General features: G+C 46.0%; 1 protein-coding gene across 24 annotated transcripts in view; it reads right to left on the reverse strand.

Annotated features, from left to right (window-relative positions):
• AFDN (afadin, adherens junction formation factor) overlaps positions 1-24345 on the reverse strand; it is a 137824-nt gene that overhangs the window by 8471 nt on the left and 105008 nt on the right. For 11 of the 24 annotated variants that reach the window (XM_057310891.1, XM_057310889.1, XM_057310888.1 and 8 more), the window contains 9 exons: positions 17658-17723; positions 17401-17474; positions 16840-16958; positions 15191-15385; positions 14284-14375; positions 13767-13952; positions 9658-10656; positions 7540-7575; positions 964-1098 (listed from right to left, as the gene is read on the reverse strand). In XM_057310891.1, coding sequence (XP_057166874.1) covers positions 964-1098; positions 7540-7575; positions 9658-10656; positions 13767-13952; positions 14284-14375; positions 15191-15385; positions 16840-16958; positions 17401-17474; positions 17658-17723 — 1902 coding nt within the window. The remainder of the gene's footprint in view (positions 1-963; positions 1099-7539; positions 7576-9657; positions 10657-13766; positions 13953-14283; positions 14376-15190; positions 15386-16839; positions 16959-17400; positions 17475-17657; positions 17724-24345) is intronic. The other 13 variants (XM_026487954.4, XM_044379985.3, XM_044379984.3 and 10 more) reach the window with 2 other exon arrangements.

The raw sequence follows: 24345 nt of genomic DNA on the forward strand, positions 1-24345 counted from the left end.
AAAGAGTCACATCGCTTCTGTCAATCTTGCTTTTCACTCGTTAGAGATCCGCATAGATTCTATCGCTACAAAAAGCTTCCTTAAAGTTCTGTTTTTGGGGCAGGAGGAGGGTGCTCTATGAATACAGTTCACTGGACTATCAAAGAAGGGGTGATGAATAAAAACTCAACTTCTCGCCATCGGCAGCTGGGGCGCTCCCGGCCTCTGCCTTCACAGACGGGAAGCAGCAGAGGGGATGCGCTTCTCCCGGCCCACGTCCAGGACAGGCGAGCCCTGCGGGAGGGCCCAGGCTGGCACGCACAGCAGGAGGCTGCAGGGCACAGGCCCCATTTCTCAGAATAAGTCAAATCAGTTGTCATTTTAAAATACAACTCAAAAGATCATTTTCATTAAAAAAAAATCCGCACATGGAAACCAAGCAGTGACTCAGGATACTTATCAGATTACATCCTAGTTGATTTCTCCGTGAACCGTGTTTTCCATAAGCCATCTGCTCTCTTCCCATCAACCAGCAGTGAGTGATGTCAGTGAGCAATCTCAAGTGTGGAGTGTGCACCGCCTGTGTTACTAGGCTCCTGTCGCCTCCCACAGCTCGCGCTCCCTCTGACCGACTAGCGCGCGAGCATCACCTCCCAGTAACCAGCTGGACCACGTCCAGGAAAGGGAAGAACCCAGGTAAGCGGGCGGGCTGTGAAGAGGCTCACTCATCATAACCAGGCCTACGAGTTCAGAAGCGGGAGAGAGACAAGACTCAGAGGGTAAGAGAGTCTGGACACAGTTCGGAAGAGAGGTAGGTGGGCCAGGTCGGGCTCAAGTGTTGGGTCCGAGAACACAGGTGGGGGTCCAGGCCCTGTTCTGTCTTGCGCATGTTAGGATACGTGTAAGGTCTAGCCCCTCTCCCCAGCCCATCGACGGGTTCAGGCTAATCTGGCACACTTCTAGCTGCCCCTAGAGGACCATAACCTTTTCTTCAGCATCTCGCTTTGTTCTCTCCTCCTCCTGGCGGCGCCGCTCCTCCTCCTGCCTGGCGCGATCTTCGGCCTCCCGCTTGCGCATCTCTTCCAGCTGCTGCTGGCGCCTCCGCTCCTCATCCTGTAACTAACAGCAGAGTGACTTTAACCTCCGCTCTGTGCACCCAGCAGCACGAGGCGCACCGAGCACACACGGACACAGGACACACACACAGTCACACACAAGATACCAGGTGAGAATCACTGCTGGCAGACAGTAACGCATACACATCTTAGCGCTCTACAATTTCAAAATAAGTTCCCTAAAAGCGTGGTCCCAAAGGTCTATAATTTTCTCATTAACTGTGGCTTAAAAAAAGAAGGACTCTGTCTCATGCATGCACACGTGAAACAAGTATGATTCTTATATTAGAATAAATGGCAGTTTAACCAGCTCCTGTAAATCAGCAGACTCGAACAACAAACAAAACCCTCAATTGATGGAACTCTGGAACCCACTCAACTCCCTGCTGCCCTCTTCCCCTGCGCTTCCTGGCCTGCGCTCCTGTGTGGTATGGCACGCAGACTCTGGCCTCCCCGGGGTGGGGCGGAGGCCACAGCACATGACTGCAGCGGGACGTGGGTCTGCGGAGAGCCCCGCTGACAGCAGCCCGCCTCTGCCTGGGCACCAGACTTCTAGCACGCTGGACCGTGGCCATCCACTTTCTCTGGACCCCATCCTGGACTTCGAGAATTCCTTCTCAGCCCAGGGATACCCCCAAACTCTGAGTCAGAGAATCTGAACCTGGAGTTTGGAAGGAACCTTACGCTACCTCCTTCTGCTACATGTCTGCCAAGTACTTATCCGCTCTGTCTGCATTACGTCTGCCGTCTGGGAACCTACTGTCTACCTCCCCGAGACAGGGCACTCTATCTTCAGGTAATGACTAGTCAAAAAGTTCTGTGTGTCTAAAATTCATCACCTGACGGTTTGCCTTCTATTTCTTGTCATTCAGGTTCTGCTTTTGAAACAACACAAAACAAATTTAGTATCTTTCCTTCACACATGTAAATGCTTCAAGATATCTTCAAAAATCTACGATGTAGCTGTTTTGGTTTCTGGCTCCTTGATCCTTCCGATCAGATTTCTCTAAGCACCACAGCTTCAGGGTACCTTTGACGAGAACAGAACCAAGCAGGATGCACCTCTGTTGTTACAAGCCGGGATAAAGGCAACTTTGGAAGCTTGCTTCTGTTTCTGTCGTCTGCGACAGAGCCAGCCTGTAGCAGCGCCCACAGCCCTGCACCACCCTTGACATCAAGAGGAGTGGATGCAAAATTTAAAAAATGAAAATGTAACTCAACGCCACCTAGTTTAATTGCTAAAACCACTGCAGGAATCCCTTACATAAAATCGCTCATGGTGTGTTTCAGTATTTACAGAATTACTAGTTACTGCATAAACTGTTCATAGCAAAAAATAGAAACTGGACTTGAATTGCATTTATTTTTTTAAACAAAAACCTAACAACTTCACTCTTGCCTGATTTCTGTGGAATAAACACTGCATCTGGTGGGAAAGTAACAAACTGTGTCACTAGACTTTTTCATGTCAGCAATTTTAAAACTTAGGAAAAAAATGAAAACTGCCTTGTCAAGAAGAAAAATGTACTTAACTTTCTCTTTGAGTACAATCTGGAAATACCCCGAGGAGGGAGGGCAGGGTGGCTTCTGGAGCAGGGGCAGGCGCTGCCGCCTGAGAAGCGCAGCACAGAGGAAGAACTGTCGCCGGCGTCCTGCCCTGGGGAGAGCCCCCCACAGGAGGAGAGCCCCCCATAGGAGGGCTCACGGCCAGCGGCGTGAAGACTGATCAAGCATGGTATAGTCATCAGTCCAAATTATGAGAAACAGTACCCAAATAAAAATAACAAAATACAACAGCAACTGAGAATATTAAATATTCTACAGAAGAGTAATTTATAGAAGAATGTAAAACTGCATTAACGAAAGAAGTTTTTCTGTTACCCAATAAAACACGAACTAATTCATCACGTTATACTTACTAGACCTAATTAAAAACAAGTCTGAGCAAGAAAACCAGAATCCACTGAAACAGCCCACTCGTTCTTTTAAATTAAAGAGGAGTATAATTTTAAGAAATGAGAACAGCTACAATTCTCGTAATTACAGATACAGAATGCTGTCTTACGAATCTGTAAACAGCCTCCTCTTAAAAGCCTTCATTCTTCTCAATCTGGATGGGGAAAGCAAGGAAACAAACGTCTCCTGGGTTAGGTTCATTAGTGCCTACTCTTCAAGTCGGTAAATGAGCCAGTGCCATCAGGACCAGGGCAGCCTCTCTCCACAATGGGGTACACTGCTTCATGTCCTCTCATCTTCAAAAGACTGTTCTGCTCTGCACATGCATGCCGCTTTACTCTACCCTCCTCCCCCAAAACCATTAAGGACAGAACAGAGAATCCAATCTCCTAATTTACTCCAAATAATAGCTCAGAATGGTACGCGGAGCTGACATTCAGTAGCAGTTAAAGGGCAGTTCAACTTCCTACAGATTTCATGGCTGAGATCCGAGGACAAACTATGTTCACACTGGAGTTAAATGAACAGGAGATGAGCTCACTGTTTTACAGGAAACGAATGCAAAGTGACAAGTATGAAAGCCGTCTGGTAGGAAGTTATATTCAGGGGAGCAGATCTGAATGGCTGGAAGGAGAATTCTTACAGAATGAACACAGGACAGCCCAGACTGAAGCTATTCTAAACCAAGAACTAAGCTGGGATTTCTAAAGCCAGTCCTCAAAGCCTGAACCAGTTTAGCTACACTGGAGGTCCTCATTTCTAAAAAAGGCATTTTCAGGTTAAAAAAAAAATTATGTTGAAATCTGTGTTTATGACTTTATACCACAAAACATTAACTAGTATTTTGAATTTATAGTATAAGCCCCATTAAGGGAGACAATCACATTGAGATAACGGAATACAAAATAGGGCCAAGGTGTCCGTTACTTTTTGACATTTTCACTGAAAATACCACTAAAAGTCTGTTGAGCAGGTTGTCCTTAAGAACCTGGGCAAGGCTTTTCTGCCTATGTTCCCACCCATTAGGAACACCCTAAAATTTTTAATTACCCCCCCCCAAGAGCAACCCCTATGATCAGGCCTCTTACTACCACTGGGCTTTGGCCCCTGACTCGGGTCCAGAGCAAGTCCTCAGCCACCAGCCCCACGCCGAGAGTGCTGAGGAAAGCCATGCCCACGATGCTGGGCGCTCCGTCAGTGAGCTCCCCTCCCTTAGCACAGGCCGTGCCTCCGCCTCTTCAGTGTGAGGACAGGGACAACTTGCTCAGGAGCTGTAAGATCTATGGCTTAGCTGCGTTAGAGCAGTCTAACAGTCTAGTGGCAGAGACGGGAAGTCAGTCCCAAGTAGGCCGTGGAGCTCAAAGAGCCCACAACCCGCACCCACAGTTCTCTTCACGCAACTGTAGTATCTGACACAAGCATGTGAATTTTGTGTTCTACTCCAAAACACAGGCAAGTTGGTTTTACTAGGAACATACTCTCCTCTTACTTCCTGGAGTAAGACGGCCCACACTTTGCATCCACTGCTCACTCCTGCGGCAAGGTACTTCTGTGTGAAGAGGCAGAGAGCAGCCCACCTCTCCTATAGGTAGCTCTCTCCGGAAGTGCACCTTCCAACGGGGTTTCTGACTAACTCTTGCTTTTAGTCCAACCCCTTCTATGCTCAGGTTGCTCAGGTCTGCCCAATTCCCACCGTCCCACATGCAGACCAGACAGAGGGGCAGCTGACAAGGGCAGATCTAGCCTGGGCCTTCATGGGAGGAAAACAGGAGAGCTACTGAGTTCCCTGAAAACATCCCTTTGCTGGCACTACCCCACGGTGGAAGGATGTCCCCCCTGAGCTGTCAGGTCATCTGAGTCAGCAGATGAGCCGTTACAATGGCACCAAGACACAGCCTGAGACCAGCCAACTGAAAGACCGTCAGGTCACGTCCATTTCTAGTTGAAAGTCGGTCCCTAGCAAGAGTTTCATGAGCAGGAGACATTTTTGTGTAGCAGAATTTGAAATAAATATAACCTCAGAAAACTCTGGTTAGAATCCCGACCGCCTATATGATGTCAGGTGAATCTCTTCAACACTGGTCTTGTCCCTCTGTTCTACCCACATCACAGGGCTGTCATGAGGAAACAAGAGAGTAACGTATGTAATTATCTGGCAACCTAGGGCAACACAGGCATGAGCTGCACATCCTGTCACTGGGTAGAAGGACTAGCTGCCCTTAGACCTCAGTCAGGGAAAGCTACAGGGACGGCTGATACCACCCACCCCAGAGCGCGGGTGTGAAGGGGAGGGTAGGCCGGGTCATGGGAAGGCATGGATGGAACAACAGCACTTCATGGCCACAGGAAGACTTAGGACGTTTCTCTAAGGCACAGGAGAGCTGCTGCTGGGTTCTGAGGGCTCCTGAGATCTAACGTCTTTTAACTAGGACCCCTGTAGCTGCTGTGTTGAGAACAGCCCGTACGGGAACAAAGGCAGAAAAGGGACTCAGCAAGAAGTCCTTTGCGGTGAGGAAATGGCAGTGGCTCAGGCCAGTGTGGGTGTCTGGGGGTCAGATTCTGAGAAAGTAAAGCCAGTTGAATTTCTCGATGGAGAGGACTGGGGGTTCTGGTTACTAAGGTCCACAGACGGGGCAACTGGAAGAGTCTACTGAGACTGGAGGGCCGAAGGCAGAGGAGATGAGCAGCACGGCCGGCGGGGCCGGGGACAGCAGGCATTTCAGGGAGAACACAATGGGGTTTGCCAAGTCTTGTCTGACCCCCCGTGGAGGTGTTACACGGGCAGATGCGGACGGGTCTTTCATCTGAGAGGGCTTGGGCTACAAATGGAAATGGGGGTCCCAGATCGGGAGGCGGCCCACTGAAAGACCCGAGGGCGAGCAGAGCCAAGCCTGCCGAGACGCGGCTGCTCCGGGGCAGAGGACCCGCTCCACTGAGCCCAGTCATCACTGCGAACGTCCCGTGACGTCCTGTCTGAATAGCACGCTGTAAAAGCCGCACAGGGTATGCTTCCTACATGCCCGGTCACACCCGCCACCCTCATCTGAGAGAGAGGACTGACGCCTAGCAGAGGTCGCCCCAGACAAACTGCCAACTCTGACGGAAGGATTCTATAGATGATGACACTACTGGTAATAATATTAATATTCACTGGGAAATTAGGCTAAGAAATGCTCAGAAATGTGGTGGTTAAAGTCAATATTAATACTCAAAATAACTACCTTTTAAAGAAAGAAAAACTCTGCACTGTGTCTCTAAAATACAAATCTTTGTGTAATCCTTGCTCCTTAGGTACTCTTCGTCTGTCACGTCATCTGCACAGAGGACTCTCGCCGGGCCCACAGAGCTGGGGAATCTGTTAGAGCCAGTGCGTCAGGTCAGCACCCGGCGCGTAACGGACACCCCGTGAGCGTGTGCTGAATGAGCCTCTGACACAAAGAAACCACGCTAACGCACGTCTTCCAACCACCTGCCGTACGTACACCTTACCCCACAGAAGCATGGCAAGAACACACATATTGTGTCTCCTGTGGGAAAAGAAGTAAAGCTAAAACAACATGCCCTTCGGCCATCAAAGAGGGGAGCTGTCTCCACGAGTGACTTCTCTTTGGAGTAACAGTGCTACCACACTCTTTAAATTAAAAAAAAAAAAATAGGAAGAAAAAGGGCGGGCTGTTATTTGGTGAAAAGGCTAGCAAAGTCAGACCTGGACTCAGGGACTGTTTATAGTTCTGTCTGATGCTGCCCGTATTCATTTAGAAGACAACCAGCAAAAAATGACCTCAAGGTAATGTAACAGACGTCAGCCAGTACATCATTCTCTGGCCGATGACACAGGTAACAGGTGCCTGAGCATTGTAGAGACTGAATGAACAACACAGTTTCCCCAATACTGACATCAAACACAGTGAATTCACAATAGAAAAGGACTCCAGCATTTTTCGGCAAACAGTAAACTGGTACGGCTGATGAACTAAACTGAAGTCCGTGCGAAATTATTAAAGGAAACACAGAATAAATGTTTACTGAAAAGCTCTCTTATTCTACCAACAGACAGTAATATCCTAGACAGTTACATCTTAATTGGCAAAACAATGTGAATACCACTTCAATTGAGTTTCTAATAGTTGATTATTCAAAATCTATTACCAAGGTACTAAGAATGAAATAGTTCATTCATCGCAAAATTTCTTTCATTTGCTCATGTAATTATGATTATGTAAGAATACACAGAACAATTTTATGACTAAAACTGAGAAAAGGTCAAAAACCATAAACAAACAGTAACACTTAAAATTAACGGAGAGAAGCAAAGAGTAACTAGATCTAAACACATTGAAAGGCATGCTTCCCGAGGCACGAACTACACATCCTGCTCCAGGACGCCCCTGGGATGGGTCTACTGGGAACACAGAACCACCACCACTGAAAGAAAAAAAGAAAATCAAGACAGGAAAAAAGTACCAAAGGGAAAGAAATGAGAACATACCAAATCTAGAACAGAGATTGCTGGCAGAGCAGTCTGCTGCAGGTAACAGAGAAGGAAAAAAAAAAAAAGAAAGATGAGGTGTGAAAAAAGTCCAGTTTAGACCTGTCTTCCACCACCACCGGCATGCTTGCTGCTCCCACGCTCCATCTGCGTCTGAAGGACAACCTGATGGGAACAGTACACGCTACAGACCAGCTTCCCAGACTCAGAAATAGGAAATGTCCACAAATGTATTAAACACTTGAGTTCGTTATTAAGGTACATGGAAGAAACTTTAAAAAGTACAATTTCCCTGACCTCTCTTACTTGGGAGACTAAGATATCCATCTTAAATATGATTAATGATAAATACACAGACATTTTAAACTAAATTATCGTAGAAACCTCCCAAATCTCTAATTCATACTAAGAGGCTTTGAAACAGTCACTGTTTGAACCATTTGGAAAACCTGACAGACTTTCAGTAAAAGTTCACTGCGGAGAACAGCTGCAGAAATGCCACGATGTGGTGCTAACTTCTCACCACCGGGCACAGTTACCACAGTAAAGGTTAACGATGTCTACTTCTCTCCCAGAGACATGGGCTTCACTCTCAGTGTGGCCTCAGCATGCAGCATGCTCTCCTGTTCTGGGGGGTGAGAGATCTGAGGCCAGGAGCACACTCAGCTCCTCGGATGACCCGCCACTAGCGGCACCGGCCAAAGCAGGGGACCCTGCACCGAGCACTCAGACGCCGTGTACACGGGTGAGGCCTGAGTCCTGACCCCAGAGTGGAAACCGCACAAACAATTCTAACACCGTCACTGATCCGTTACTGCAGCTGTTCTTTCAAGTAGAACAATACTGATGGTAAGCAGAGCTGTTTTTAAGGATGTTTATTACTGGTGACTGGGATAATACTAACAGAGTCACGTCACAATTAACATTTGGACTTTTGTTTAAGACACCTCAGTGTTCCAGCTGAATTTTGGGCCAAGTTCCATATACTGCTTGCTGAGAATATGTGCATAATAAGAAGTGTGTGACATGTTTCAGGAAAATAATTCACAGGACAAACTTGAAAAGGGATCAGACTGCTGGCTTTATGTACTAATGATTATCTAAGATTAGCTGCATCACGATGTGGGAAGACTGAAACATCTGACTTAACAATTATTTGTTTAGATCTCTGGTACTGACAGTATCAAATCAAAGTTGCAATTAGAAACAAAATCCAAAAGTCATGCTCCAGGCTGTCCTTCCCCAGAACCCTGCACTGTAGACAAACTCACTAACATGACAGGTTGATAGCAATTTGCAGATTTTTACTGTTAAATGCCTCTCTGTCAACCGTTCTCTTGATAAAGTAACAAAGAATCTTAAATTTGGCACTTTAATGATCTACTGTGTTCAACGAACACAAATTTCACTTCTTTTATTTGAAAGAAAAGAGCAAGTTACTTTTATCAAACGGAGAAATAGGAATAAACTAAATTCTCAGTATCTTTATACTACCACTGAGACAGTCGTTCAGTGAGCGTCTGAGCCCTCTGCAGAGTGCCTTTCTGGGAAGGACAGGAAGACCGTCACTCCGAGGTTCTCAGCACTCTTCTCTGTTAGCCCCCACCCAGTGCTGATAATCGAGACCAGGGGTCAGCAGAGGTCCCGCCACCCGTCTGGGAAGGACATTTCCGGGGCGCACAGCACTCTCGCTGCTCAGGTCCCGCCTGGCTCTTGTTGTTCGACCGCAGAGCTGCACCGTTAAGACAGCCCACGGCCCACGCAGCCTCAGATACTCACTTTCTGGCTGTTTAAGAAAAAGTTTTGCCAACCCCTGATGAGGATTATTACTGGTTACTAACAAATTAGTGGTTATTAACTTGTTTTCTCAACTGAAGTGTTAATGAGAAGGACAACTACGAGTTTGCTCATTAAAACAGCAAAGTCCCATGTGGATGGTATTTACTTTTCAACGTCTGTGCCTCTAACCCTGGCTCACTCTGCAGGACACCAGCTAGCAGCAGCAGGTACCCCACGCGAGAGAACAGGGCCCTTGCCAACCCTCCGGGAGCCTGGGCGTGGCCATCCCCACGAGCGACACGCACAGGTACTCATGCCCACAGCACTTCTCCCCTTTACCCTTGCTCTCCGCTCAGCCTCAAGGCGCTGCATGATCAGCATGGTATCCACGTCATCGTCCTCCTCTTCCTCATCATCCTCGTCCTTCTGTTTGGACTCCTGGAGTCTCTTCTGGAACTGCCACTCCAGCATGAGCTTCCGCAGGCGGTCGTTCTCCTCCGCACTGCGCTCGGGCTTGTTCTGGAGCTCGTGGATCTCCCTGCTCAGCATATCCACGATGTGCATCTGCTGCTGCTTCTCCAGCTTCTCCCTGGCATCCCGCTTCCACGGGTCTGGGGACAGACTGTCTCCCGACGACAGCTCCTCTTTGCTGACCGTAATGTACTGTAAGTCTCTGCGCTCAATCGTGCGGGGCTGCTGCTGGGGCTGCAGCTCCCGAATGACCGTCTCCTGGGGCCTCTGCAGTGTGGACGGTTTTTCTGGCTTCACGTGTGGGACGGTCACAGGAGAGAACGGGGCCGGGTTCAGGGACTGGGAGCGCATCTGGCCCAGCTTCCGCTCCTGCTCCCTGCGCTTCCTGTCCCGCTCCTCTTCTAGACGGGCCTTCTCCTTCTCATACCACCGCTGGTGCTCTTCCCGCTTCCGCCGCTCTGTGGCCGCCACCTGAGCAGACGCAGGTCCTGTCTGGCCGGCAGGAGGTGGAGGGAGAGGCAAGTCCATGGGGATTCCGTCAAAGTCTCCGGCATAGTGGGTGGGAGGTGGCGGCGGCGGCGGGGGCAGGTCTGTTTGGACAGGCTGGGAGACGGCCGCGGGCATGGGCTGCACAGCGGCTGGCGTCTTCCAGCGCCCAGGGCCGCTCTTGGTCAGAGTGGATGCGGGAGTGCCTGACTTGGAGGAGTGGTCCAGGTGCTCTTGGCTGGAGGTGCTGGAGCCCACCGAGGAGCTCTGATGGATCCACATATCACTATCAGACTTGCGATCCAAGACTGCCTCGATTCGATGCCTCTCTAGCTGGTATGCTTTATCCTCCCGAAGTTCCTCTTGGGAACGGGTAACACGCTGGAAAAATAAAAAAGGAAAACTGTTCTATTTCAGCCGCTTAGAAAAAAATGACTAAAAATACATATATCTTATCTTCAGGGAGAACACAGTTTAGGGAAATCGTTAAGGGAGTGCTGAACAGAGGCGGAAACCGTCCAGCTCTGTGGCATGCATGACGTGCGGCACCATGTCGGGGTCGGGGGGTCAGTGCCCTTCTAGGGCATCTCTTTATCTGCTACAAACCAGGGGAGCTGTACTTCCTGTATGCATCACTGGCAAACACACACCCACGGCACAGACACGCAGGTACTTCATGGACAAGCATGGCCTCCCCACTCTTCGGTGGGCCCTCACACGCATCTGCACTGTGGTTCCTCCCACAACTGACGGATCAATGTGTTTAGTGTAACTACATGAAAAGCAACAAGATTTACTTCCCTGTAGTAAAATTCTGAGTAAGAGTCATGATCAAATCTTAACCACGCCAGCCATGGTTCCACCAGCTGATGACTGGCTTTGGGAAAACTCCGGCAGAGCTGGGCACATGCCAGGACAAGCCAGGCACCTGGCTGTCTCTGTTCCTGTCTTAGAAAGGTACAAAACACAGTGTGTATATGTGGAAAAGACGGAAACGAACACACTCTCCCAAAGGGCTAGTCTCTGCACAACGGCATGTCTAAAAGTAGTTTAAATTGATAGAAATGGGGGCGCCTGGGTGGCACAGTGGTTAAGCGTCTGCCTTCGGCTCAGGGCGTGATCCTGGAGTTCTGGGATTGGGCCCCACATCAGGCTCCTCTGCTATGAGCCTGCTTCTTCCTCTCCCACTCCCCCTGCTTGTGTTCCCTCTCTCGCTGGCTGTCTCTATCTCTGTCGAATAAATAAATAAAATCTTAAAAAAAAAATATTGATAGAAATGATTCACTATGATGTCAAACACTTTTTCTTGTCCTATTGATGTGCAGAAATTAAAGATGAAAATCTGGAAAATAAGCGCTTTCCTTTCCTTAAAAAATAAGCCAACAACAAAAAAATGAAGTATCACTTAAAAAAAACAGTAGCCTGATAGAAAAATGCAACATTTATTGCCCACATTTTGCTATAGCTGCACTATGCCCACAGAAACCGTTTCTTGCTTGTTGGGCAGTGTCCAGACCCTCGAACAAGGGTTAGGGGCACTGAACGCTGGGTGGTCAAAAATCCACATACAACTTCTGACACACACCCCCTCAAACTTTACTAACAGCCTACTGTTGACTGGAAGCCTTACAGAAACATCAACAGTCAATCACCACGTATTTGGTATGTCTTATTATATACTGTATTCTTACAACACAGTCAACTACAGAAAAGAAGATGTCATTAAGAAAACCATCAGGATGAGAACATACATTTACAACAAGCACTGTATTGAAAAACACGGGCATAAAAGTGGACACGAGCAGTTCGACTGATGCTCAAGTCTACAGTATCGTTAAATTTCTTGCTATTTGTAGAACAGATACTCTTAAAGTACGAGATTTCAGACGTCCAGCCCTAGACTCCCCATGGGCTCTTCTCTGCTGCAGCACTGAGCCTCCTGGATCACTGCTCTGCTCTCCCTGCAGACTTCACGTGAGCCCCTGGTGCCCTCGTCCCATCTCTCCATGTATCCCCTGCTAAGTCCTACCCCGAGGCTCAGTCATGTCAGGATCCACATAAGTGACGTGTCAATGCGCTGACCTCTCAGCTCCCTGACTTCCTCTTCTATTCTCATTTATCCCCGAGGTGAGGCAGAAGGAAACGGCAGACATACACTAGGAACCAGGGGGCTTAATAATGGTATTCCCATAAAATAGCAGAAAACGTGTATATGATCTTGACATAGGGGAAGGAGATCTTCTAAGGGTTAACAAATCACGCGAGAGGAAGCAAGGCACACAAGTACTTCATTGTGAAAGAGAAATCTGGAGGAAGACCTCTTCTCTGCTAACTCCAGCTCGCTGGCAGAGCCGGCGGGGGGGAGGGGGGCAGAGGAGGGCATCCAACGGTCCCAGACAGACTGGACTTGGGGTACTCAGGCCTCCCTAGGAAACAGGCAGGATGGCGCCATGGACAAGATGACAACATCTGTGACCTCAGGATCACTTCTTGCCCTCAGAGAATGTAGCTCTTCTTCCCTGCTACTCGTCCTGACCTGCCCGTGACTGTGAGTCCTCCTCTGTTCGCCTGGCCTTGGCTCAGCTCAGCTGCACCTCCTCCCTGGGTTCCTCCAACCACCCCAACTAAAGCACCACAACCAGAATTCACTATCCAGGACCCGTATTTGTTACATATCCTAGACTGTGCCTATATCTATGCATATATTTGATTTCTTCTCCCAGTCTTTCACAATGCAACGTTACCTTTCTTAAACAGAAAATCCCATCTGATAACGTTCCTCACCTCAATGACTCAGACCGACACTCCCTTCTCTACTAACTTGGATAAAACCCAATTTCTTCAGCTTATCACGTCAAGCCCTTGCTGTGTGTGTTTCCAGGCTGCAAAGGCCTGCCACTGCCCCTGCCCCGAGCCTGGTTCCTGCTCAGCGGCACATCTCTGCGCCTTCTCCTTTGGTCTGAAAAGCTCTTCTATTCAGAGAGTTGTAATGCGGGAGCCCAGGTGCTAGTCACACCTAGAATGAAAGGTAGCTCTGCGACTCAGGGAGGACCCAGATCGCTAGCAGGGCTTCCTACACTGTATGGACTTTATCCGTCTCCTTTCCCAACCACATAAATAGTTTTATGGGCAGGGACCATGGTTATGTCTGCATCCCAGTGCTTGGACTGATACAAACAAAGAAAAACACACACCACTCATTTTTCACTCCTTGAATCAGGAATCCTGCCTCACAAACTGTAACGAAGGTGCACTATTACTAGCCCTTCACTAATCAAACAGCAAGGGAATAAAGCATTCTTTTTCATATTTAGTATTCCTTCCTATCCCCTCTTCCTCAGTTAACCACAAAACCAGGAAAGAAAAAAGGTATCAGTCTCAGTGCTGTCCTCCAGAGAGTATCAACGTATCTCTGAAACCATTCAGATTTTACCCTGTCAACCGGCTTATCTTTGCAGGCCGTGAATGTTCATGGACTCCTTCTCTCTAACCTGAATTGCAATACTGGAATGATTACTGTCTGGGTGCATGTGTGGCTTCTCCTCATAATTTGGCCACTGGTTCTGAGGAGGAGCCATCCGGTCCTGGGATTTGGAAGCTGGGAAGGTGAAATACTCTCTGGTGTACGTCTGAGTGGGGATGGGGTAGGCCTCAGGTCTAGGTGGAGGGGTCTGTTCCTGTAAAATGGGAAGAAGAAAGAAAAGTGAGCTTTTGGCAATTTGTACATAAATTAATTTAATTTCCAATGATCTGTTTTTTTAAAATATAGTAGATATATTTAAAAATGTGTTAAAAATTAAGTGTCTGATCCTATACTGAGAATAATGAAAAACATTTTATTTTGCCCTGACTTCTTAATTTAAAGCTAATTTCCTTATTATATTAAAAATGAAGAAGCCCTCAGGAATTCTCAGCACTGCTGACTTTCAGAGTGAACATGTGAGGAGACAGTTTAGGGATTCTGCCTAAGTATTTGCTGTAGTGAGGATGTTCGCCTCGTCCTCCCACCTCAGTGCAGAGGTTCCCAGTGGAGACAGACGTTATCTTAGCTGTTGTTCCGGGGGCGTACGCGCTCTTCCCTCCAGGGCTAGGAGGCTGATCTGTTGGAAGGAGTCAGGGAAAAGAAAGTTTAACATGAGATCAACAAACTCGATGTCACACTCCTTCCTCCTCCTTCCTCCATCTTCCAACTGCCAGTGAGGAGTCAGCAGAGACAAACAGCACCCACGTGACAGAATAGCGCTCAGCGCACCCACTCCTCTCTCCTGAAGAATCAGAGCCCAGAGCTACCAAGTTTCATCTATAGACCAGGAACTGGCAAACATTGCTGGCAATGGGACAGACAGTAAATATTTTAGGCTTTGCAGACCTTACATGTGTTGCATATCCTTCTATCGATTCTTCTTCTCGTTAACAATCCTTCAAAAGTATAAAAGCCATTGAAGCTCCTGCTGGCAGCCTGCCAAGTCCTCAGAGACAGTATCAATGACTCGTCTCGAGCATCAACTGAATCAAACATGTTCTAACCCAGCTTTTACTTTCTATTGGAAGAACATCACTTTTTTTTTTTTGTTTAAAGATTTTATTTATTTATGTGACAGAGAGACAGCCAGCGAGAGAGGGAACACAGCAGGGGAGTGGGAGAGGAAGAAGCAGGCTCACAGCGGAGGAGCCTGATGTGGGACTCAATCCCGGAATGCCCTGAGCCGAAGGCAGACGCTTAACAACTGTGCTACCAGGCACCCCTGGAAGAACATTACTTTTGATCTCTCTCACAAAAAGCACATGTCCGTTGGCCGGTTATATGCAGGTAATCCTATGGTTCTGATCACTAAGCAAGCACGGGGTGCCCCAACACTGACAGTGACCATGCATGTCCAGGCCAGGGCAGGCCAGGCAAAGTGACCCCTCTTACTTGCCACGTTGGGGCTAGAGCGGTGATCAGCCCGGTTCTTCATCAGCCTGTCGTCGCCCGGCAATTTCTTCGGTTCACTGTATTCTGCCCAGGGCAGCTGAGGGCTCTCAGGTGACCCGTTTGGAGCTGAATTATTATAGAGCTCGAAACCTTCACTCTTTGGTCGGGGTTTACCTGAGCCACGACGGTCTGAAACTGAAATCAAAGTGCATTCAGGCTCCCCTCATTTGTTCAAGAATTTATTTTAAACAACCAATTTATTAGTCTTCGAAGAAAGACTTTGTATATGTAGATTCATCTACAAATATTAAAAATTTCATAAGACCTTATTTTTAGCAGAATAAATAAGGTAATTTTTTTTTTTTAATCTAACAGTACAATCTTTCCAGAGAATCTTTATTAAAAGCAACATTTAACTGGCACTGATGGGAAAAGGTGCTCTTTCCAACCTATTTTCTCATAAACCCCACCTGTTAAGTCACAAGACTATTTTGAAAGTAACCTTTTTAAAAAGTGAGAGATAAATACACTTCCCTCACTTTCTAAAGCACACTAATTCTTTTAGTAGCTAGCAGGGCCAACAGCTGGTGTGACTGTCTATGCTCTCCTTCTGGCTTCTGGATCTCCCTGTGGGGCAGCCTGGGTGTGTTCTCTGTTCTAACAGCTTCCCTCTGACTTCTAACTCACAGTCTGGTTTGCTTCTTGGAACGACTGGAAGCTGCACCAATATAGTACGGTCGTGCGAATAAGTAAGAAATACGCTCAGTCGAGGTCTACACTACAACACATGGTTGTGTTAAGATACACTCTCTGTTTATTCCAGGAAACAGTAGGCCCAGGTTCTCAGAAGCTTTGGTTGCTGTCGTTGTGTTACCATGAGGTCGACTTCAGGTCTTGGACTTGGCCAAAGCCCCCAGATCACTGACTGATGGAGAAGGGAGGTCCATCAAGGCCAGACCTAGTGGCTGTGCACAAAGTTAGCAAAGTAAATGCAAAGTATATAATGATTTAAAAGATAATGTGAGTCCTAATGGTTTTTCCCCTGTGATTTCTGAACTAATCCTTTTTAAAAAGCCCTAAATCTACTGGTTTTACTCTGAGATTTTTGATATTGGTACAAAATCATGGTTCCCACCACAGATTACCTTATCCAAATAACTGAGCTTTTAATTTAAAGTGAACTACATATAACAGGATAATCATGTCTTGCGCACACAGGACTGAAGTAACTATTCATACGCACAACACAGATGTCATTTCAGTAGAGAATCCCACTTGTGCTCTGAAGACGTTATATCCCACATCACATTGGCTACAACTAAGGGCCTAGTGCGGGGCGGACGGAAATCCTCCTGCAGCCGGCCAGTCCCACGGGGGCTTCTGGGGGGCATGGACCTAGTGAATCATCGCGTGGCCAGATCCTGAACACAGTTCTTGGCTACTTGTCCTGGGCACCTTGCTGAAGTGCTTGCAGCCCCAGCTGGGATCGTGAAAGCAACAGACCCTAACCCACAGAGTTTATGTGGCTACAAAGAGAAGATCAGGACGGTAAAACGCCTGGCACGCGGTGAGTGGGCGCTACAAGCCAGCTACTGCTGGCAATAGTCAAAGGAAGAGACGGCATGCAATTCCCCACAAGGAGCTCTTACTTCTTTGCATCATCGGGGACGGCTGATTGAGCAGGGTGGCGAGGCCGTGATAAATTGCTCCCTGCTTTGCTACTTCTAGTGTTACCACAGAACTTGTTCTTGTCATGAGTTCTGCCGCCCTAGGAAGAAGAGAGTGGCACAAACGTAAAGAAAACGAAATGCAGTGCCCGCTCTTCACAATGACAGCCTGTGACCAGAGTGACCGACCGCTATGCTGAATAACAGTTTCGACCTCCAGACAGATGACCTGCTGCCCATTCCTTGCTTTAAAGATTAACTAAGCACACATCTCCTGTTAGCACAGTAAAAATGGTAACATGATACTCAAATTCCCAGGACGTGCCAAGAGTATGTTTTTTTAAGCTTCAAAGAAACTGCTCCAAACCAAAATACGTATTTATAATCTGCTAACAAATGAGGCGTCATATACACTGTTTTACATTTAAAAAGGTGAGGAGTAAGGGCACAGCTTTTTGGCATTATTTTTTGTCTTCTAATTCCAAATGTGAAATATCCCTAAACATGTTAATATTCAGCTTTAAACAAATACATAAACAATACCTTTCTTGAGAGAGTCCTACCAGACTTCGTCCATCCACACTGAGGAGCTGGTCACCTGCAGCCAGGCGTCCATCCTGTGTCACCCAAAAGGCACGTGTTTTGGACAGTGGGGACAGCCAGGGCAAGAGGAGGAAGAGGAAAGTCAATCAGCAAACAGTCGACATGGTGTTTTATAACTACAAGTATCAGTGGGGCATCGCAGGTCATTTGCTGAGTAGGACACACCGAAAACTTACATCTTTAAAAATGATACTAACCACATCCGCAGCACCTCCTTTTACAACAGACTTGACATAGATTCCAAGTTTATCTTGACCAGCACCCTAAGCAAAAACAAAGCAGGAAACACTGCTTGAAAATACAGAGTTAAAAATACAATACTCAGTAAAACAAAACAAAAATAAAAAAAATAAAACTAGTACATAGATAATTGTAACAAAAGTCCTGGTTCCTGTTTTTACATGAGAATTAGAACTAATAAAATTAACACACTATTAGGTAAATACAAAGAAACGAACAGGAAATGTATCTACTTTAGGTTTCTAAATCAAGGAAAAGTACTCTTGAAAAACTGATTATTCATAAACCAGATGATGAGACGACTAAGACCTGGCACCCTAATGGAAATTCCAAACAGCTCTGACGGTCCTAGGTTTAAGTGAGAGCTAAAGCTACCCTCATGACATAGGCTACTAATCATTTTTATACAAAAGCAATTTATTATAGTATTTTTATATTCCAATATTTGCCTATATCCCCTTATTATTTCCAAAGCTGTATTTTAAAATTTAAAACAAGAAAAAACTTCCTGTGGCATCTAGGAAGAGGGACTTAGGTAGTAAGGCAGGGCTCTGTGGAAAATCCTGTGCACTGGTTCAACTGAAGGATCATGTACTATAACTTGCGATGAAGGCGGAGCTAGCGCCCCGACCCACAGGCCCGTCTGGACCAGCAGATTCTGTGCAACAGCTTTAAGGAATATATACAAGTCTTGTACAGAATCACCAACATTCCACTTGCACATTCCAACTAGAACCTAAAGATCCAATACGGACAATCTGTGGAACAACCGCAGGAAGCACTCGCATGCGTGAAATCTCACTTGGATAGTACTGCCAGTGTTCCACGACCGAGGATCCAGTTCTCAGCTCAGGGTAATTGCAATAGTTATGCAGTACTGTGTCATAAAAGCAAAAATATAAAAGGTATCCCAGGGAGTTGTAAGGACAGTGATTTCAATAAATGATTTAATTGAAACAAATTTTCCACAACACTCTGGAAGTACATAATTTCCACTTTCTCCGTTTTGCTAACAGAGCTGGTTTGGAGAGGACAGTCTGACTGGGGAGCTCTGCTGAAGCCTGTCCCCGCTCTTCCCTCAGGAAAATCCAGCATGTAGGATGCCACTGTTTTGTGACCCTAAAACCATCTATTATGTTTCTCATTATGAAAATGGCATAGAGTGTATCAATTTAACAAAACAACTCAATTTTGGGAAACAGTATGTTTCAAATTTCATGTGGTCACCTTACCTACGAGCGGAGTTTATACAAATTCTACACAAGGTAAAAATCAAACCCCTCTTTTCCAGCTCCCCACCCTCTGGCCTAGGTTTTCTCATCTGTTCCTCGGTGTCTGTCTGTCCCTCGACAACTACCATACCCCGTTGTTGCACATCTGCCCAGCCCCAGACACCCGACTGCCTACAGACAGACGGGTGCCCCTTAAAAATCATCCAGCATTTCCAACACAACAGGATAACCAAGTGCAACCTGAGACCTCTGCCTGGTCCTTCTGACACACACACACACACACACACACACACACACACACACACGAAGCACTGAGATAGTTGGCTAAGCTTATACTTTTTTATAAATACATGGTAGGCACTCAATAAATGGCAACTTTCTGAATTTTAGCATGTCACTCACTTAGCAAGACAGCAACAGAGCAATAGATGCACCTTTTCCCTGACTTCACGCAGGCCAATCCTGGGTTTCCCTGAACCCAGAGACCTAGCACGCACTCAGGGAAATTACTTGTAAGCCAGCCCCTACCTCCAGCCCATCGGTTATATGACACACAGTATCCCCTTGCATGTAATCTAATTAGATGATTTTTTCCCCAATACAGTTCATACTTTTATGTAATCTGCAATTGACTGCTTAATTCAACAACTCAGCTGTTTAAATGACAACTTCACTCCTTCAACAAATACTCACTGAATGCTCCCTTATGCTGTCCTAAGCTCTGCACACACATCCGTGGACAGCAGAAAACGCCCCGGACCTCACGAAGCTTGTATTCCAGAGCGGCCTTCTCTGTAGCGTCTAATAATTCCGACCGGGGCACTGAAAATCCCCCTCCTCTTTTCTGCAAATGCTGGAGGGTGTTTCCTTACAGCTAATACCTGAGGCCAGACCATTTCTTCAAAGGTTCTAAGAGCATAATGACCTGCTTCCAGTGTTCTCCGTCTGACTGAGAGCAAAGCAGTGCTCACAGCGTTTCAGGATGCAGTTAGTGTGAATGGGTGGGCACTGACATCTTCATGATGTAGTACAGATCATAAAACTGTCCTTTTACGAAGATACTCAATTACCACCGTCTTTGAAAAGAAAAATGTTTACCAGTAATACTAATATTTTTAGTAACAGTGATATAAACAAAATAGCAAATATATACATTTTTAAAATTTTTAATTTTTTAATAAGATTTTATTTATTTATTTATTTATTTGACAGAGACAAAGAACACAAGTAAGGAAGCAGCAGCAGAGGCAGAGGGAGAAGCAGGCTTCCCACTGAGCAGGGAGCCCCACCATGTGGAGCACGATCCCAGGACCCTGGGATCATGACCTGAGCTGAAGGCAGACACTTAATGACTGAGTGACCCAGGTGCCCCTATAAGAGATTATTATTAATAATGAAACAAATAACATTTATTTAGACAAACTGTAAGAGAACTCTGTCTTTCTAAAATCACAAAACAGAACGATAAAAGAACAAGAGAAAAAACATGTTGCTTCTCCCTATGTCAAGGCCCTGCTCACATACTCTCTGCTGGCCGACAGTTAGCTCCGTTGTCACAATGCCCACTCTGGGAAGGGGCCTCTGTTCCACACTCAGAATGAATGGTAGCTTCACTGTGATACCCCCTTCTGCTTTCAGCCTCCTCGTTCAGACCAGGAATCACACCCCTGAGGGGAGCTACCAGGCCCCGTATTCCATTCTAGACAACTAATACACATTTCCATCCAGGAGACTTCACACGATGTGCAAATACTATGAAAGTGACCGCAAACCCTGCAGCACCTTTCGGGATGTGAGGTGTGAGGTTTACAAAGCCTGTGTTCAAATACTCAAGTAAAACTGATCACGTAATATAGGCACTGGACAGCATCGTGACCGTTACATCTTTAAATATGGGCAGAAGTTTCCAGCATAAACCTCCCAACAGTCCTGGCAAGCCCTCTGTGTGACTGTCCCGTTGGTCCCCTCTGTGCAACCTGCCGCAGGAGCCCCTTCCTGAAGCATGCCACACGGGGCTCCTGACCCAAGACTGGAGCAGCTGCTGCCCCCTGAACCCGAGTTCAGGCTCTCGCCCCTCTCACAACACACTATGCCTGATCCAGATCCTCCTTCTTGTGCCCTCATTCCATCCTGTTTCCGTGTTCCTGCCTTTGTTTATGTTGTACTTTCCACACAAAACGTCTGATGCAATGTGTCTGCCAAAACGCTTTCGTCATTTGACTCCTGGGCTCACCTGCCACTGCTGGCCAAGCCACACAAGCTCTCTCTCACCTACATTCCTGGAACAGTTCCTCTGTCCTGTATTCCAGCTACTGACCATACAGACAGCTCTCCTTGTCTCCCTTCCCTGGTCGCTGCCGTCTGTCCTCCTACCACGTGGTCACTGCCGTCCTCTCAAACCCTACCATGAGGCAGTCCAGAATCTTACTGAATGAATATATTAGTGTTAGTATTCGTGGGTCAGGAAGCAGTTGATGCAGCTATCACAGACTGACTTGGTAACACTGGAACGTTCCTGGTTTAACAAGTTAGGAACCCTAAGCATTTCAGACTATGGTACCACATGTACTGTTTCTGGAAGAAGCTATCTTCCATTACAGTTGGGTAATGGACGATGGGAAGGGCACAGCATTGAAGAAATGCTATTATTTTCTTACGTGATGGGAATTTCCTAAGTTCTAAGCTACAATCACGTCTTTAATTCCAAGTTCAATTTATCAGTGTATCAGCTACTCAGAAAAGGAGATCTTCATCTGAGGAATTATGAGACAATGATTATTAGAGACCTCAATGGCAAAGACCCAGTAGGCTTCTAAAAGGTCCTTTTAAGGTTGGTCATAAAAACGGACTTTAATTAAGTCACTGATGGTGAATGATTAAATACATTAAAAAAAATACTCTTGGGAGAGGGTGATACACAAGTGAAGAATGTGGATCTAGAATATTCTTAAAGAGGCACCCAAGCTTTGGTTAGCATTTGAATCTTACTAATGTGGTCTCAACCTTACACTGCTTACCTAGAAATAGTCCTTATTTAACAGACCCACTGCTTACATTTCCATAAACACATTGCCATTCCGCTAACCTTTAACTTTCCTGTAGACACGGTCCCTTTAGCAGACCTACTCCATTGGAATTCCCTTCCCTCCTTTCATTCTGGTCCCCTCCCACCTCTGCTTATTTGACTCCTATCCATACTTCATGTGCAGCTCACAGTTACAAACTGGACATAAAAAACTACAAATACAACTGCTGTACAGAGAAATGACCAGTTCCACTGGTAATTATTTTAGAAAAACAAAGTTACAGATGGATACTCAGAAATCAAAGAAGTCTAAGGAATTTATTTATTTTCTTAAATATTTTATTTATTTGACAGAGAGAGAGAGAGAGAGAACACACACAAGCAGGGGGAGCGGCAAAGGATTCTCTGATGCGGGACTTGATCCCAGGACCCCGAAATAATGACTTGAGCCGAAGGCAGACGCTTAATCAACTGAGCCCACCCAGGCGCCCCCAAAGTCTAAGGAATTTCTAACCATACACACACACATACACACATGTGTGTATATACATAAAATCAACATGGGTAGTTACTTTCAACCCAAGACACCGCCATCTCTGGCCAACTCTAAGGGGACCCAGTGTCTCCATCTGGCCACAGCAGCCCTGGTCTGAAACGTCCACCTTGGCAGGCTGGACAGAGGGGCATATAGTGCTGCTTCATCCCTGCTAATGGCACGCGGACTGGGAATAGGTCAGCTCTAGGGAGCACCGAGGCAAACTTACCGTCCGTCAGGCTGCAATAACTCCTTAACATTACAAAGCTCTCACTACCTGCCCCACTTCATCTGAATAAAAATAAGATTAGACACTATGATGATAATTGTATAAAACAAAATTACTTCAGAAGCATTAAACCACTATGTCTTCTTTCTGAAGAGTAATGCACACACTAACCCAGCCTAGGAAGACTGAACTTTGTAAGGCAAGTCCACTCCTTTTCCTTTTTAAAGATTTTATTTACTTATTTGAGAGAGAGAGTACATGAGGGGCGGGGAGGGGCAGAAGGAGAGGGAGAAACAGACTCCGTTCCAACCAGGGAGCCCGATGCAGGGCTCGATCCCAGGACCCTGGGATCATGACCTGAGCTGAAGGCAGATGCTTAACTGACTGAGCCACCCAGGTGCCCTAAGTTCATTCCTTTTCTAATTAAGAAAGGAAAATGGGGTTCAGAAAGTTTTTGCCGCTACATACCAACGTAACACATCTGTCAGTAAAAGAATGTATATATGAGCTATATAAACAGTAACCAAATGTTGGTGGAATGGTATTAGACACTATTAAGACTGCTGTCCGGTATGGTGGCCACAGACCACATGTGGCTTTACTGAGCACTCACAATGTGGAAATGTGGCTAGTCCAAACTCAAATGTGTATTGAGTATACAATATACTCAGCTATCAAAGCTTTGTAGGGAAAAAAGAACCTAATTATCTCATTAATGACTTACATTCACTATATGTTGGAATCATAACATTTTGGATACTGTATAAAATAAAACACATTATTAAAATTAATTTCAGGGTTTTTTAAATGTAGCTAATACAACATTTAAAATTACTTTTGTGGCTCACACATTCTACTGGACACCACCATTCTGACACTATAGATTTTTTCACACTATATGTTATTAGTAGCCACGGGTACTAGCAATAAATTTATAATTATGCAGATAACTGAGTAAAAACAAGATTTTAGCACAAGATAATATACATTATATATAACATTATACATCCTGATTTCCAACCATGGGAAGAGTAACCATAATCACTAAAATGGAAAGGCTAAATAATTTTAAGGATTACTTGTTTAAAGCTACCTAAGTTTGTATTTGAAGGTATTTCTGTATTTTTAGTCTTGTATTTGTAAAATTAAAAGATTAATCAGAATCATCCAGAATTATCCATTCCCACTTAACAAATCAAATTCCTTTTTATTTTTCTTATTTTTTAAAAAGATTTTATTGATTTATTTCAGAGAGAGAAAGAGAGTGTGCACAAGCAGGGGGAACAGCAGAGGGAGAGGGAGAAGCAAGCAACCCAGGTACCCCTCAAATTCCTTTTAAAAAGGGTCTCCTGAAAAGCAGTTATATATTTTACAGGCACCAGGAATTATGAATGACACTAAGTACAATTTTGGACTTTAATTAAACTAATGAGAAGTAAATTTTTAAGCATCAAAGCCACATTTTCCCTTCCGAAGACACTCTGAGTGACATGGCGGTCTAGTGCCTGAGCTGCTCTGTTTGGCGTCTGTGCTCTCCAATATCATTCCAAACTCCTAGAGAGCAGAGAGTGTTGACCAAATATGCCCCAGCCAGGCCACGCAAAAGAAATGCAAAAGCTAGATC

Source organism: Ursus arctos, unplaced genomic scaffold, assembly GCF_023065955.2.
Source record: "Ursus arctos isolate Adak ecotype North America unplaced genomic scaffold, UrsArc2.0 scaffold_13, whole genome shotgun sequence".
Taxonomy (NCBI): Eukaryota; Metazoa; Chordata; class Mammalia; order Carnivora; family Ursidae; genus Ursus; species Ursus arctos.